The following is a 17,075-nucleotide window of genomic DNA, read 5'->3' as shown; positions in this document are numbered from 1 at the left end:
CTGTAGGTGGCCTTCCTAAAACCTGACCAAAGAAGGGCTTGCTTTAGGGAACAAGCACGCCAAAGAGGCGCCTCTGGTTTTTGGAGACACTCTTTAAAGCCGAATGGGAACTGCTGTTCAACCAGCATCACAAAGCCGTTCCTGCTGGAGCCTCTGAGCAGGATGAGAGGATCTGTGATGAAAATTAGCCATGTGGCGGTTTCCTTTGGGGTTGCAATAAAGGAGAACTCACATGTTTTTTAATCTGCAAACAATAACAACAAAGCACGACTAGAACACACAGTGAGACGATATGCAGATACCTGCACCTCAGATGAGGATGTGGTCACATCCTGATGAACGCGTCCAGTGTCTTCAGTGGAAAATGCATTTAACACACGTAGCCGACTGCACACCACGGTGCAGCCCTACCTTAAACCTGCTCGGAACATTTACATTGGCCTGGAGGCGGCAAAGCTCATCTGCCATCGCCGTCCACCGCAGAGGGCACGGGGCTGACAGGGAGCCGTGGCCGTCACTGCCTGGTGTTCCAAGAGAGTAGCCTACGGCTTTCTACTGAATGCGTGAGGCTTTCACACCATCACACAGCCAAAAATCCTAAGTCGAACTAAGTCAGGACGCCTGCGATTCCCTTAGCACCATTCCAATTCTATCCCATGAACTATCTTTATAACACTAACTGTCGTTTTTAGGTTTTCTTTTTTTTTTTTTTTTTTTATCTTTTCTCAAGTATTTGGAAGTGAATGGAGGCTGAAGTGTATAAATAGGTATTTCTCCCGAGCTCTCTATGTCAGTTAAGAAATGTCAAACTGGCCGGGCATGGTGGCTCACGCCTGTAATCCAAGCACTTTGGAGGCCAAGGTGGGCGGATCACCTGAGGTCAGGAGTTCAAGACCAGCCTGACCAACATGGTGAAACGCTGTCTTAAAAAAAAAAAAAAAAAAAAAAAAGAAATGTCAAACTAAAAACACCTGCTTCGTACCATTAATATATTGCATATGATGCAAACTACCAGGTTTTTTATCTTTGTGGAAATTAACATATGAAAATAGCCCTCCAACTTTGTACATGTGACCACACAAAATGTTTCTCCCTATTTTAAAGGGTTTTCCTATGAGTTGAAATTAAGTTCTTAAGTAGAAGAAATGAGATCTTAGCAGGTCATGGAAATGGAAAATGTATTTTGGCTGGGGATTGGGATTCTGAAAGTCTAGTTGATTCTTTTTAGCTTCCCTGAACTCTGGTTGTTGAGACACATTTTCCATATCTTTGGCCTCCAAGATAGACACCGTGTGTGTGTGTGTGTGTGTGTCCTATTATCTCTGGAACAGTACTCAAAGGACAATGACAAGCGTCCGTGACCCACCCTGGTAACGAGGGCACAGAAGCAGTTGTGACACAGAACACACCACAAACAAGAACCGCCCACGGTGTGACCCACTCCCACCACGCTGGGCACTGCAGTGAGACAGAAACACGGGGCCCCCACCCTGACCTGGAACAAAAGCAACTTCGGATGCTTCGGGATGACTGGATGAACGGGGCACCTGTCAGTACACCTATTTATTTCTCACCTCATACCTATCCAAGCACACGCAGGCAACGCGAGCTTTTGCAAACACCTCATTTCCGTGAAATCAGGGGCAGCACAGGGGCAGCCTCCTGTGAAGTATTGGCTCAACAGTCCCTCTGCCCTGTCGCTCCCAAGAGGGGTGCCCGGTCACTTCCCTTGCCCTTCACACTTTACCCACAGCAGCATATGTAATCCATAGACAATTGATTGATGATGTTTGTTGTGTTTTTCTTTCACCACAGAAGGCTAGAAGCCACCCAAGGGCAAGGATGTTGGGTTTTTTCTCCATTAATGAATTTCCAGAGCCTAGAACCATGCCTGGCACATTGCGGATGCCCAGTAAATATTTGTTAACCGAACAGGTGAATAATGCCAGCACACCTGATGACATCCCACCATTCAAACCCCGAAGGGGGTAGCCACAGCCTTGGGAGGACAGCCAAACTCCTGAGCCTGGCACAGTGGCTTTCGTGCTCCAAGATCCACCCACCTTCCTAGTTCAAGCATCCTTCCCTGCACCATACCTGTGCCCCCACAGCTCCCTTCCACCTGGAATTCCCTTCCTCACCTTCTTATGACAGCTCATCCTCCACACCCCAGCTCAAGCCCCGGTCTCTTTGGAGTGTTCCTGTGGACACCTGGACATAGCTAACCACAGCGCTAAACAGAGTCAGCTCTCAATATGTGCGTGTGTTCAATTAAGCGAGCATAACAGTTGCTCAGTAAATCTCTGCTGATTTAAGGAATTGAGCGGGAGGATGGAAAGAAAGTAGGAAAGAAGAGTTGAAAACCTGACATTCTTCAGACAAGAAATGGCAAGGCATTGACAGAGACAGATTCTGCAGGCCAGTGTCTATATTAAATACATATTGTTTCTGAACTATTTGGGAGAAGGTGTCTTACATCATGCACCTTTGCCTCTTAGTACTTTGGTACTTAATACTGAAGACAAGTGATCTATTTAATACTTCAGGGAGTGTTTCCTGACAACAGAAACATCATCCCTTACATGATCACAGACAATTACCAAATTCAGGATATTCACCTGATGTAGTGTTTTCATCTAACCTACCATCCATATTTCAATTTTGTAATTGCCCCAAAAATGTGCTTTATAGCATTTTTCACTCAAGAAAAGATCCGTCCAGGATTCAAATCACATTTAGATGCCAGGCCTCCTAAGTCTCCGTTCATCTAGAACAGCTCCTCAGACTTTGTCTCTTATGATCTTGGCATCTTTGAAGAATATAGGCCTGTCTTGCATTGTTTTATAGAAAGATCTAGAGTTGGCTGTGTGTTAGTCCTTTTTCATACAGCTATGGAGAAATACCAGAGACTGGGTAATTTATGAAGAAAAAGAGGTTTCATGAACTCACATTTCCACATGTCTGGGGAGGCCTCACAATCATGGTGGAAGGTAAAGGAGGAGCAAAGGCACATCTTACATGGTGGCAGGCAAGAGAGTGTGTGCAAGAGAACTGTCCTTTAGACAACCATCAGATCTCATGAGACCTACTCACTATCACAAGCACAGCATGGGAAAAACCCATCCCCATGATTCACTTACCTCCCACCAGGCCCCTCCCAAGACATGTGGGGATTATGGAAGCTAAATTCAAGATGAGATTTGGGTGGGGACACAGCCAAATCATACTGGGCTGTGTCTGCTGTTTCTGCCTGATTAGATGACAGTGACGCATCCCTCACTGGACACCCTCTCAGGTGTCACATCTTGGACTCAGGATGTCTGTCTACCCTTCACTGGTGATGTGGACCATGCATTCAGAGCACAAAGCAACACCACTGTCCTTTCCAGCTAATGCCATCAGTAGGACATGCAAATATGCTCTTCCCTCCCAAACTTCTCTGCCCTAAACTTTGGCCCAAGCCTGAGTCTGTCCCAGTCAACCTTCAGAATATAAAGCTTGTCGATGGATCTCACTTAAGTGGAAGATCTTGACTTCTTAAACAGCCCAAATTACAATATAAATTGGAAAAGTCACTAAAAGCAACAAAATTTTAATTCCATGGAAAAGAGAAAATATCATCTAACCCCCAAACACGACATGAGGATCTTACAAACTGAATCACACACAATCCTAGTATTACACTTACTTTTCTTAATTTTGCTCAACTTAAACTCTCTGTCTTTTAAACATGAAGTCTCAAAGCAGTTCACAATACTTGGGTCAGAGGAAAGCAGAGACTATATCTTCCTAGTTGCATATAACAGAGGTAAGTAACAATAACTGCTGAAGTCGATACCTCCTCTGGTAACATTACAATTATAATTTAGTCTGTTCGTGTAAACTATCATGCTAATAGACTAAACATTTGCAAAGGTTGTAATAAAGCAGGATTCAGATCTTCTTCCATTTTTCTTGTATCTGAGCAGTAGCATCCTCAACGGTCACTGAGCAGCTCTGGTGGGTGAATTCATTCATTCCGCCAGTAATCACCTACTGAGTGTCTACAAGGTATCCAGCTGGAAATACACAACTAAAGGGCACGGTTCTACCCTGGAGAGCACAGCAGAGAGAAACACACAGGTAACCCCAAGTGCGAGTGCCTCACTTGGTCTCGTGTCCAGCCCAAAAGAGCAGAGTCCATTCTAAAGGGTGGGCTGTGAAGGAAGGTGGAATGGGCCCAAAAACGGCTTTACAGAGAAAATGGTGCTTAGAGTCAGACAATGGGAATAGTCAACAGTGGGACACGTATTCCAGGGAGAGCGAAGAAAACTGGTAAGAGCAGAGGGCTGTGAGACCAGAGACCCTGTGCAGCATGGTGGGACTAGAGCCACCTTGGTGGGTGCTCTTGCACTGGTGACACAGAACTGGACAAGGACACAAAACCCTGGGTATGAGCCAAGGTCGAGGGCAAGGAGCCTTCAGTTACGGCACTAATTAAATCTCCCTTTTAGAAAAGTCCATGACCATTCTAGGTGCCTGGCCAGCAGCGGGCGCTCCCGAGCTGGGTGACATCCCAAGCCCCCCTCACCAGCGCTGGGTCTCGGTGCGCCATGTCAGCTGTGTGGTCTCAGGTCCCTCTGAGGTGCGATAGAATGGAGACGGTGCCTGCCTCCTGGGGTTGTGCTGGGGACCACAACACTTGAGACGGGGAGGGATCTCTGAGCCAGGCTGGCAGCTGGCAGAGCAAATGCCAGAATGAACCTCTGTGAGTGAATGGAGGGGTGAAACTTAACTCTGACCACATGAGCAGCAGTTGGGCATCAATGGTGGTCCAGGGGAGGGTTGTGGAGGGGCTCTCTCAGGCGAAAGAGTGGGTAGTGTACAGACATACCCCAAGCACTCAAGGTCCCCATCCCCCGAATAAGTCCAAACTCCTGCCACCCTCCGCCAGCACTCAGGCCTTCACCCACCCCAGGCTGCCTCCCTATCCCCATCCCAGGTAGCCTCACACACACTTGCTGTTCTCCAGCTTGTCAGCTCCCCCAAAGCCCTACTCTCTCCAGAACATCTGCCTTCTCTCAGTCACCTGGAGAACTCTCCCATACATTCTCCTAGACCCAACTCAAAGGTTGTCTTGTTCCTACACTGATATCGTTTGGATGTTTGTCCCCACCCAAATCCCATGTTGAATTGTGATCCTCATCCTTGCAGGTGGGGCCCGGTGGGAGGGTTTGGGTCATGTGGGTGGATCTCTGATGGCTTGGTGTTGTCCTCACGGCAGTGAGCGAGTTCTCACGAGATCAGGTTAAGCATGTGGTACCTCCCCCTACCCCCCACTGCCTCTCTTGCTCCTATTTTTGCCATGTGAGAGGTCTACTTCTCTTTCGCCTTCTGCCATGACTGGAAGCTCCCTGGAGCCTCCCCAGGAGCTAAGCAGATGCTACTGCCATGCTTCCTGCAGAACCTTGAGCCAATTAAATCTCTTTTCTTTATAAATTCCCCAGTCTCAGATATTTCTTTATAGCAGCGCAAGAATGAATGAATACACACAGCTTCCTTCCCCAATATCCCCTTTCCACAACCACATGCCTTGCAGTTTTCCATTTACACAATTGTTTCTCCTTCCGGCCTGCAAGTTTCCAAGGACAGGAGCAGGACCACGTGCTGAGTACTTGGGACAAAGTGCATGGCACTCCAAATGCCTTTTAATTGTCAGAGGAATGTGGATCTATCGCAGCACTTAGTAAAAAATTGATCCAGCAAGGAAACACAGATCAAGCAAGAATCCACGGCTTTCACAAGGAAGCACAGATGAACCTCACGTCTTACACCCACATTTCTCTCCATCTCAAGTCTCAAGCCCCTCCGAAATGAATGTGAGCTCTATTTACAAAGGTGACAGGTACCTCTTCTCAATTTCATTCATCTTTCTTCCTATTAAAAATGTTTTCAGAAAATGAACCTGAGGCATGTTGGTTTTATTTCTCTGTGGTGCTTTAAAGACTATTATTTTTCTCTGGAGCCTATTTCAATTAATCTAGCTTTATTTTAATGCTATTGTAAGAGATTGTCTAGCTCAGGCACACAAAAGGCAGCCTCCCAGGGTAACTTGGGATAAGTCAGACAGTTTGCCTAACTGAAGGACAGTAACAACCTGTTTCAGAGTTAGTCCATCCACAGGTAGGAAATGAAAAATGCCAACGGCAAAAGGTTCCCATGCGAATGTCCCAGCTCCATCCCAAGTGGGTCAAGGACCTCTACCAATGAACCAGCCCTGCTTTGAACATTTATTAAAGTGGAAGATTTGCAAACACTGCACCTGGCTGTTGCATCTTCAGGCTGCTAAAAGATGACAACAATTGTGGCCTTGACTGTTGTGAGATATAGCTCCAGCCTTGACATGATTAGCCAGCAAATGTCAATTCCAAAGCATTCATTTCACAGTGAACTTTACTGTTCAGACCAGGTTATTAAAGTGTGGGTCTCAGTGCGGCACCGCACATGCCTCTGCAACTATTTTCACACACACACAGGCACACATGCACGCACACACAGGCACACATGCACGCACACACACACGCACACACACACCACTTTAATTTATATGCTTTATCTCCTTTTCATTACTGTTCACTACCAACACTTGCACTCCATGCCTAAAAGACAAGTATTTAATATTAATGTTCTGATTGCAGATGTGATATCAATACAATGCTTATTAACCATTTACTGATTTCTCACAGATGCCTGCACCATAAAACATTCATTTTAATATGTGGATGCAATTTTAAACATTCATTAAATTAGCATTTCTTCTTTGGAAGGTAATAGCTATTAAAATCACAGTAAATGCAGTTCCTGTAAAACTGAATGCTACATAATAAAATAAGAGTAGCTTCATTCAATTACTTTCATTGGACCAAAAGCTCCAGTTAATTGTGCCGACCAGGACACCAGCAGACTCATAATGACATATTTTCCAGTGCTCAAGTATTTGAATCAAGCAGTAAGTGAATGAACCAACAGAATCATGCAGGCTATTTTCAAAGTACATTTCAGATGCGCTAATGAGTAAAACTGCACTCATGTTTTTTTTGCCATTTTCTTGAGAAATGGGCTTTTTTTTAATTTTACTTTAAGTTCTGGGATACATGTGCTGAATGTGCAAAATTACCGACGCCTTTGACTCACAGTCAAAAAGTAGCTCAGAAGAGTCAGACTATGGATGTAAAATCTTGGGGGTATTCAGGTGATTTGTTTCTGTTATATTCTCATTTTTCTTTAAGTACAACCATGCTTTGTCATAAAAATGGATGTCTAAATGGTTCTAGAAGGGCTTTTTCAGTAAGTAGAAAATAGAACTTCTAGGAAATTAAAGTAGACCTAAGCAACTTGTCACACAAATGCACAACATTCAACATAGGTATACGTGTGCCATGGTGGTCTGCTGCACCTATCAACCCATCATCTAGGTTTTAAGCCCTGCATGCATTAGGTATTTGTCCTAATGCTCTCCCTCCCCTTTCCCTGCACCCACCAACAGGCCCCGGTGTGTGGTGTTCCCCTCCCTCTGTCCACGTGTTCTCATTGTTCAACTCCCACTTATAAGTGAGAACATGTGGTGTTTGGTTTTCTGTTCCTGTGTTAGTTTGCTGAGAATCATCATCCATGTCCCTGCAAAGGACATGAACTCATTTTTTTTATGACTGCAGAGTATTCCATGGTGTATATGTGCCACATTTTCTTTATCCAGTCTATCATTGATGGGCATTTTGGTTGGTTACAAGTCTTTGCTATTAGAAATAGTGCTGCAATAAACATATGTGTGCATGTGTCTTTATAGTAGAATGATTTATAATCCTTTGGGTATATACCCAGTAATGGTATATACACAGTAATGGGATTGCTGGGTCAAATGGTAAGGAAAGGGGCATTTTTAACAGTGCAAATTCAAGTTCTTTTGCTGAATTAAGGCAAAAGTCTTCTTCTATTCAAAATGGAAACTGAGAACTAAGAGGCGAAGAGCTGTGCCCTCACATCTTTCCAACATTCTGGACCATCCACCTTCAACAGCTTAAATTAGAACTTCATGGGCTTGGAAAAAAGTCCGACGGCAGAGATCCAAAAAGAGTAAAACAGGAGGGAAGAGAGGAGGAAGTCAGCTTTCCCTGAGACCCACAGAGGGGAGTTCCAGTCAAGCCATGCAAATGTTAGGCACAGCTGGGATTCCAAGTGCAGAGGCCAGAGGCCAGACGCCTGCTCTTAAAACACTACAGCTTTGCCTTGATGGCAGCAGTTAGTTTACTAAGGAAGAACGTCATCACACACAGATGTCAGTCACTTCATAGACATCAGTTAGATGCGAAGGAGGCCCACCCTTCTACTCCGCAGAGAACCCACAATGATAATCCCAAACACAGAAGCAGATGTGTCCTCTGCTGGACATGCACGGAATTCTGCTTGACATCAAAAACACTTTTAGGCATGAATATCATCTCTCATGTAATAAATGTGCTCCTCTAGAGCTAAGCAACTTCTCACACAAATGCGCAAGCCCAAGTCCTGCTTCCTCCTCCTGCAGACCTCATCCCAGCTCCTGAATGCACCATCCTCCCGCCATCCCTGGAATTCTGAGGTCGGCCTTGACTTCTCCCTCTTCCTCCACAGTCATCTCGAGGTGCCACATTACTCTGTTATTCTCCTTCTCACTTCTTTGAATCAGGATTCCATGAATCATACTGCAAACACTCAGCTATTTTACGTACCACTAAGAAAGAAAGGACGTGCTATTTAAAGTATGTCGCCATGCTGTAATTTCCCAGAAGTTCTATTTTCTACTTACTGAAAAAGCCCTTCTAGAACCATTTAGACACCCATTTTTGTGACATAGTATGCTTGTACTTAAAGAAAAATGAGAATATAACAGAAACTAATCACCTGAATACCCCCAAGATTTTACATCCATAGTCTGACTCTTCTGAGCCACTTTTTGACTGCAAGTCAAAGGCATCAGTGCTCCTGCACGTAGCGTGGGAAGGCTGCCCTACCATCATCTCTGAAGAGCCTCCAAGTCGCTGGTATCTGATCTGCACATTTTGGCGCTGGTGCTTTATGCCCTGCAGAGTGGGAGGCAATCCTTCTGCACCACTCTCAAGAAAAAAACGTACCCAAATGTGGCTGGTTGCTTGCTGGCCACACAGCCCTCCCCTCTCAGGCTACACACAGGTTTGCAAAGCGAATCAGCTCTTCTGTGCTCCTCTGCTGAGGGAGAGCCTATTTCTCCACCTCCTGAAATCTGAGCTAGTTTGCGGCATCCTGCTGGAAGATGAGATGCCACGTGGAAGGGAATCAAAATGCTCAACAACCAGCACTAACTGCCAGACGTGTAGGTGAGGCCAGCTTGAACATCCCAATCCAGCAAACCTTCCACTGAACACAGCCTCGTAAGCAACCAAGGTGAAACCAGCCCAAGACCTGTGCAGCCAAGTCACAGAACTTAAAGAAGTCATAAACTCTTGTTGCCTGAAGCCCCTGGTTTGGGGGTGGCTCGTTACACCACATAGATCACTGATGCTGGCAGCTGCACCTGTGTGTGTCTACCTCCGTCTCAGGTCCTGCACAAGAGCTGGTTGTCACACCACAAGAATAGATGAATTGAAGAAGAATATAATCAATCGATAGCAAATTTGCATCTTGATGTTCTACTTTTAGGCCTGTGTATATAATAACTTTTTGTTTAAATTCTGTCATAGCAAAATCATTTTGAGAACATTTTACACAGCAGTTAAACTCAACATGTACAGAATCAACCCCGCCCCCAACTCAATTGAAGACACAGACAGATGAGCAGCTAAAGCCACGTTTCTCCATGAACAGCCAGCACCTGCAACGTAGCTGCCAACAGGAGTCCTGAGACGCCATCAACGTCAGCTGCACCTGTTCCAGAGATGCCAGGATGTGGGAACGTGCGCTCCATAGAATCCATGATACACAGCATCTCCCAAGTCCCACTGCTCTGCTCCACCTGTCACCTCACTGGGAATGTCACAGTTGCTCAGGACCAGCCCCTCCCTGTGTATTTTGCTCCCTTTTCAGTCCATACAATTTATTCCACCAGTAGTAGTGAGTATCAGGTAGATATGGTCCACTGTACTCCCTTGCTTAAATCTGGGTCCCTGCAAATAAAAACATCTTCCTGGGGAGCCCAGCTCCCCTGACCCCCTACCTGCCCACTCTCACAGTGCTTTCCCACCATGGGTATCAGGTGTTTCTGACTCCAAAGGGCAGTGTTGATGGGGAGACATAGGCAGATGTGGAAGTTAAACAGTTTATAGGAGAAGCATCACTGATCTGTTGGAATTGTGGAGGTGGGGAGGTGTTGGTGCTGGTGGAATCTGGGTTGATTTAATTTCTGGGATTTAATTCACTGAGCAGGAGGGCTGGATGAGGTCCACTAGGGTTACTGTCACGCTTATTGACACTGACTTCTCCAATTGTGGAAACTTACGATTCCCTCATGTTCGTGTCTCTCATGCTGGCAGGGTGTGCCTAGCATGCTGCCAACAACTCACCACGGCCTCTGGACGACCAGAGAGTTCAACAAGTGCCCCGTTCAGGCCTGATATCCTGGGGGTCACAGGCTCTAGGACATGTTTGTGATTTGTTCACTGAAGGGTCAAGAAAGACTTTCTGCTTTGTATTCTAGGTACTTTTTTTTAAGCTTGCAAATGTAAAAGAAAATCCAGCATGTAATTTTAGGAAAAGCTGATACTTTGATTGGCTGATGTTATGAGAGTGTCCACACCACCAAGGGTCCCAACAGCCCCCCACAAGGCAGTATCTTAATGGAAGGGCACTCCTGTAATTTTTTTTTTATTTTTTACCATCTTTTCCAAAAAGATGTTGTGGCAGTTCACATAGAAAACAGATAAAAGAGGTTTAGCAAGTCAGAAATGGAAAACCGGGGGCAAGCAAGTAAAGAAACACACATTTATCATAAATGGCGAAGTTGCTGCAACCATCATAAATTCCAGCCTCAGAGAAGTCCTGTGTGTGGAATTATTTTCATTCTTAGAAACACACCCGCTCTTCAAATGAAGCCAAAAGGTATTAATACTGAGTTCTAAGATAACACATCTTTACAGATGGAGACCTTTATATAAGGGACAACGAATACAGCAAGGCATGTCATTTTTGTATTCTCAATGATCATCATTCATTCATCCATTCAACAAACACCTAATATTAAAATACATTTCCTAGAAAAAGAAAATCCAAATAAAGAAGGCGATCACTTGACTCAAGAAGCTACAAAAAATAACGAGTCGATTCAGAAGAAAAGCCCTGGCAGCCAAAGCCAGACAAGGACGACGTGAGTAAGAAGTCAGACAGGCTCACGTCACTCATGAGCAGACATGCAAAAATCTCCAACAAAGCTTAGCAAAACGTATTCAGGGAAACTTTTTTTAAACATAAGGCTTAATCAGTGAGTGAAGGTGGATAAGGACCGTGGTTATGAACTCGGCGTGAAGACTCAGGTCAGCAGTGTCATTACCTCCAGTAGCAGCAAGCTGCATGAGTGCAAGTGTAGGGGAAGGGCGGAGGGGGGCTCACCCCGGGCCAGACGCTTGCCAGATGCACACGGTGGCTCACAGGTGAGAAAGTCAAAGCTATTTGCAGGAGGGTGATTAAAATGGCGATCATGAAACCTGAGCTGCAGCAGCAGCAAAGCCCAGGGCTGTTAGTTACTGGGAAAGAACAGACGAGGACAATGTGGACCCTCAAAACCAGTGTGCCACAGTAGGGAGGGCATGCAAGCCTGGGAGCCACGCAGACAGACACTGGCAAGGGTTTGCGTTCAACAGCTTTGTCAAATAAACATTAATGTCAGTTGAACCACTAAAAGACGGTTTTGGTAGGATGGTCAGGGATATATGAGGATCACATAAACGTTATAAGGACTGGTCAGCCCCTCTAGGATCCAACTTCTGCATACCTTTCTAGTCCTGTACCCTGATACCTCCTTGCCGTTCTTCCTCATGCATTATGCTGCAAATTCAAATTGTGTGTTGATTAGCAAACACATACACACACACACATAGGCATCCATACACATAGGTACACAGGCATACACACACACATATGTATCCATGCACACAAATGTATTCATATGCACACTCATGTATGCCTCCATACACAAACACATGCCTCTGTACACATGCATATGCATTCATACACACACATGCATACACACATGCACATATGCATCCATACACACACCTCCAAACATACATATGTATACACCAACATATATGCATTCATACACACATTCATACACACATATGCATCCATACACATTCACACATGGATGTACATCTGTACATGTACTCATGTGCACACATGCACACATATGCCTCCATACACACATGCATTCATACATATACATAAACACATCCTTACACACACATGCACCCATACACACATGCATATACACATATTCATCTATACACATGTGCACCTATACACACATATGTATTCATATGCACACACATGCATCCATACATACACATGCATCCACGTACACACATTCATCCACTCACACATGTATTCATGTGCACATACACATGCATCCATGTACACGCATATGCATCCATTCACACGTGTTTATATGCACACACATGCATTCATGCACACATGCATCCACTCACACATGTATTCATATGCATCCACTCACACATGTATTCATATGCACACACATGCATCCATATGCACAGATGCATCCACTCACACATGTATTCATGTGCACACACATGCATCCATGTACACACATGCATCCACGTGCACACACATGCATCCATGTACACACATGCATCCACTCACACATGTATTCATATGTGCACACGCATGCATCCATGTACACCTATGCATCCACTCACATATGTATTCATATGCACACACATGCATCCATGTACACGTGCATCCACTCACACATGTATTCATATGCACACACACATGCATCCACTCACACATGTATTCATATGCACACACATGCATCCATGTACATACATGCATCCACTCACACATGTATGCATATGCACACACATGCATCCACTCACACATGTATGCATATGCACACACATGCATCCATGTACACGTGCATCCACTCAAGCATATGTATTCATATGCGCACACACATGCATCCATGTACACATGCATCCACTCACACATGTATTCATATGCACACACATGCATCTATGTACATACATGCATCCACTCACACATGTATGCATATGCACACACATGCATCCACTCACGCATGTATGCATATGCACACACATGCATCCATGTACACATGCATCCACTCAAGCATATGTATTCATATGCGCACACACATGCATCCATGTACACACATGCATCCACTCACACATGTATTCATATGAACACACATGCATCCACTCACACATGTATGCATTTGCACACACATGCATCCATGTATGCACATATGCATCCACTCATACATATGTATTCATATTCACACACACATGCATCCATACATACACTTGCATGCCTCCATGCACATGTATTTATACACACACATGCACCAGTACATACATACACATATGTATTCATACACACATGCACATGCAGTGAGCTGCTTCTCCCCACTGCTGCCTTACTGTCACATCTGCCTGCAATGTTCTCCTCCCACCCTTTGCCAGAGCCCACTGCCACTCATGCTGAGCTTGAATCAATTACTCTCCTGTCTGTCCCATAAGAGTTCAAATATATTTTTGTCTTCACACCTACTGGGTTGCAAATACCTGTGTGCACCTCTCAGCTCTGGGCTCTGTGCTCCAAGCATAAACTTCCTCTCCTATTACACCATCCTCAGGAGTGTACCTGCTTTTTCTTTATAAGCCTGGTACTGACGCTGGCCCAGGAAGCTCTGTTTACAGTTCGGGCCCTCGCCCTGCACTGTGCCCTTGTTAATGCCAGGAGGCGCCAGAATCAGGAACAAGTTACTTACTTGTTTTAAAACGTTATTTACTTTTTTCTTTCTCTGTAGGTGTTTTTCAACATTCGCATACCTTCTGCAAGACAAAAGATATTCAACTTGAAATGTAACTCCCTGCGGAGTTATCTCTATAAAATGTAGGCCGCTGCCTGGTCTTTAGGAGGGGAGCAAGCTGTCCACAGAGGACATGGCTCACGGAACAATGATTTCCCGGCCTCAGGAACAGAAAGTGCACCAGGAATCTGTTCGATTTCCTTCCTGGAGATCAGATGGCCCATCCTCCTTCTACCACAGCACAGATCCCCTGCCCACCCGCCGCCTTTGCAAGTGCAGGCATCTCATTTCTAGTTCCTCTTTAGTGAGGATTTCTCCAATAGCTGCTACTCAGATTTGGAAATGCTTCTTCCCCAGGATTCTCTGCAAAAGAGCACCTCCTTGGTCTATTCTGTGTTAGCCGCATGAGCTTCAGTCTCTGAACGATCGCATGCAGCCTCCTGTTGACCCTAAGCTCAACAATGTCAGCAAAGGAAAAAGATATTTAAGCCACTCAGACTCAGTCACGGCTTCCGAATGAACAGATGATGGCAAAAAGCAAAACACATTGCGAGGTGGGAAACACGTGGGGTGCAGGTAGAAAGAACGACTCAACTCCACAGCGCCAAGATGCTCCTCCTCACTGTGCTATCAGGACTATTAGCACGAATTAAGTCAATAAAATCAAGAAATAGCCACGTGTGCCAGGCATGCAGGTGGGACTCCAACTAACCATCTGCCTGGATACCAAACTCTGTGGGGTTGTCCTCGGTAGACAGGACAAAGGGAGCCTTTCTCTGCCTTGAAGTACAAACACTAGCAGCACGTGAAGCAGCATGGGAGGAGGCCATCCCAGACACTGCACCCTCAACAGAGGTTCAAGCTCTCCAAATGCAGAAGGCGCTCACGCCACAAAACCTCAGGTGTAGAGGAAGGCTGGCCACCTGCATGGTGTGCAAACCATCTGTCCTGCTCCACAACGAGAGGAAAGATGACAGCTCTTTTTCTTTGCTTGAAATAATAACCATTAAAAACCCGATGACGAACTAGCTCCAGGAAGGTTGCTGGTAAGCCCTCAAGTCGTGTCCTACTCGAAATGTATTTCAAACACACCCGTCAGGGCTGAACAGCTGAGAATGAAGAATCCCACAGATGGGCTCCGGGACCACCCGTCTCGGCACGCTTCATCTCCCTCCCGGTCACTGCTTCATGGCAATAAACACGCATGCAGTGGGGCACCCGCTTAGCCACGCCCAGAATGACTACAAAAGTCATGGCTTTTTTCACCAGGAGAGAGCGACACTCAGCACAGACTGTATTTTAGATATGGGAAAGCAAGCCAAATCAAGAAAACAAAGCATCACGCTGGGTGCGCCACAGGCAGGCGTACTGTGCCTAGAATCGGCTCTGAAACTGCATCGCACATTTCAAGTCTCAATCTCTAAGACTCCCGGTTTCCCAGAGAAAAGCAGCAGACCCAGCGTAGATCTTGCTGTCCTTGTGAATACACCATACAAGAGCAGTTCCCCCACAGCTCATTTTTAAAATCTAAAATTGTATATGTAAGAATATTACGTTTCACTACTGAAAAATAACCAATAGCTGAACTGGACCTATTTGGGAGAGATGCTAGGGGAAAGGCAGTTTGTTTCCAGCACTCAGGAGGGGAAGGTATGAACCATGCTCACTGTAGGACCTCACTGGGCACCCTCGGAGACTTCCAGTAAGGAAAATACTTGAAGGTCTCCAGTCCCGCAGCAACGTAAAAGTGATTGTCTTGCAAATCCTTTGAGTTATCCAAAAGATGCCCATCCATTGTAAATAATCTGCTAAAACAGAAAGAAGAAATGGGATGGAGATGTGAGGATCAGTAACACAGGGCTTGGGGTATGAGTGCAGACACTATGAGTAGTGCGTGGACCGCTGGAGAAACAGCGCTCGTCATAAGCCAGGGTTACCCAAACGGGCCAATTAATCCCGAGGGGAGCTGCTCTTCCAGGATGAGACCTGCTTTCCATTTGTAGATTTTTTAAATTAAAGCGTATTTTTAATTATATGCAAGTGCTCAGAGGCTCTCAAGAACATGTTACACCCTTGGTTAGCGTTCAATTAATTTTAACTAATGACAGCTAAAATTACCACAAATTGGCTCATATTGTTACAACTACTTTGAAAACAAACCAGGATTTATTAGCAAATAATTGCATTTTTATAAGTACCAAAAGACTAATATTAGTCTACTTTTTACTCAGTACTCCTTTTCAGCAGGTACTCCTTCGCCGGTTTATTCAAGAAATGATTCCATTAATTCAATGCTGAGCCTCCACATGCATAAGACTATGCGGTAGGCAATGCATTGGCTAGACATCTGCATGAGAACGTCTCTGCCTCTCCAGAGTCAGGAAGCGCACAAAAGCCTGCAAAGCTGAACACGACAGGCGAAGTGCAAAGGGCTGGGGTCCCAAGAGAAGAAAGGCTGAACCCAGCGCAGGCTTCACAAAGGTGGAGGAACCTGAAACACGGTCGGGAGGGTGGGTGGGATTTCATCACGTACCGATGGGATGAAGCCATCTGGGCAGGAGGATTCTGTGCAAAAAGCTGGAAACCAGGGTGGGGAGGGGAGCTGACAGCCACTGAAGGTGAGGCGCAGACACAGCTGTGAATGAGCAGGACAGGGGCAGTTTCCAAAGAGCCTTGAATTCTGGGGAGGAGCATTTATCATTAATTTCGTCAGAGTGAAGATTTCCAAGGAAGAGTGGATAAAGGCTGTGTTTTAGCGCTAGTGAGCGGGCAGCTGTGGCCAGGACGTGACTGAGGAAGACTTGCCCCTGTGGGAGGAGACTCGGAGCTGCCGCAGAGCCTGAGAGGAAGGAACAAATTAGGGCAGGAAGAATAGGAGCAGAAGAGAAGAAACGCAGGGGGCATGGAAAGGAAGCAACTACGGACCCTATCCCTCGCAGAGCTGGGCATCAGAGCTGCCCGGAAGGCCAGCTTCAGAGTGCTGGGCCACCCACTGCAGGGCTCCCGGCTCAGGAAGCCTGGGAGA

At 45.6% G+C, this 17,075-nt stretch overlaps 1 protein-coding gene across 2 annotated transcripts in view; it reads right to left on the bottom strand.

Annotated features, from left to right (window-relative positions):
• DCDC2C (doublecortin domain containing 2C) overlaps positions 1–17,075 on the bottom strand; it is a 146,072-nt gene that overhangs the window by 70,752 nt on the left and 58,245 nt on the right. For both annotated transcript variants that reach the window (XM_064363825.1, XM_064363826.1), the window contains 2 exons: positions 15,718–15,855; positions 14,030–14,072 (listed from right to left, as the gene is read on the bottom strand). In XM_064363825.1, coding sequence (XP_064219895.1) covers positions 14,030–14,072; positions 15,718–15,855 — 181 coding nt within the window. The remainder of the gene's footprint in view (positions 1–14,029; positions 14,073–15,717; positions 15,856–17,075) is intronic.

Source organism: Aotus nancymaae, unplaced genomic scaffold, assembly GCF_030222135.1.
Source record: "Aotus nancymaae isolate 86718 unplaced genomic scaffold, 86718_ANA_hifiasm-v0.15.2.pri h1tg000057l, whole genome shotgun sequence".
NCBI lineage: Eukaryota > Metazoa > Chordata > Mammalia > Primates > Aotidae > Aotus > Aotus nancymaae.
Note: the sequence above shows the minus strand (reverse complement) of the source record. Positions and strands in the feature narration are given on the sequence as shown.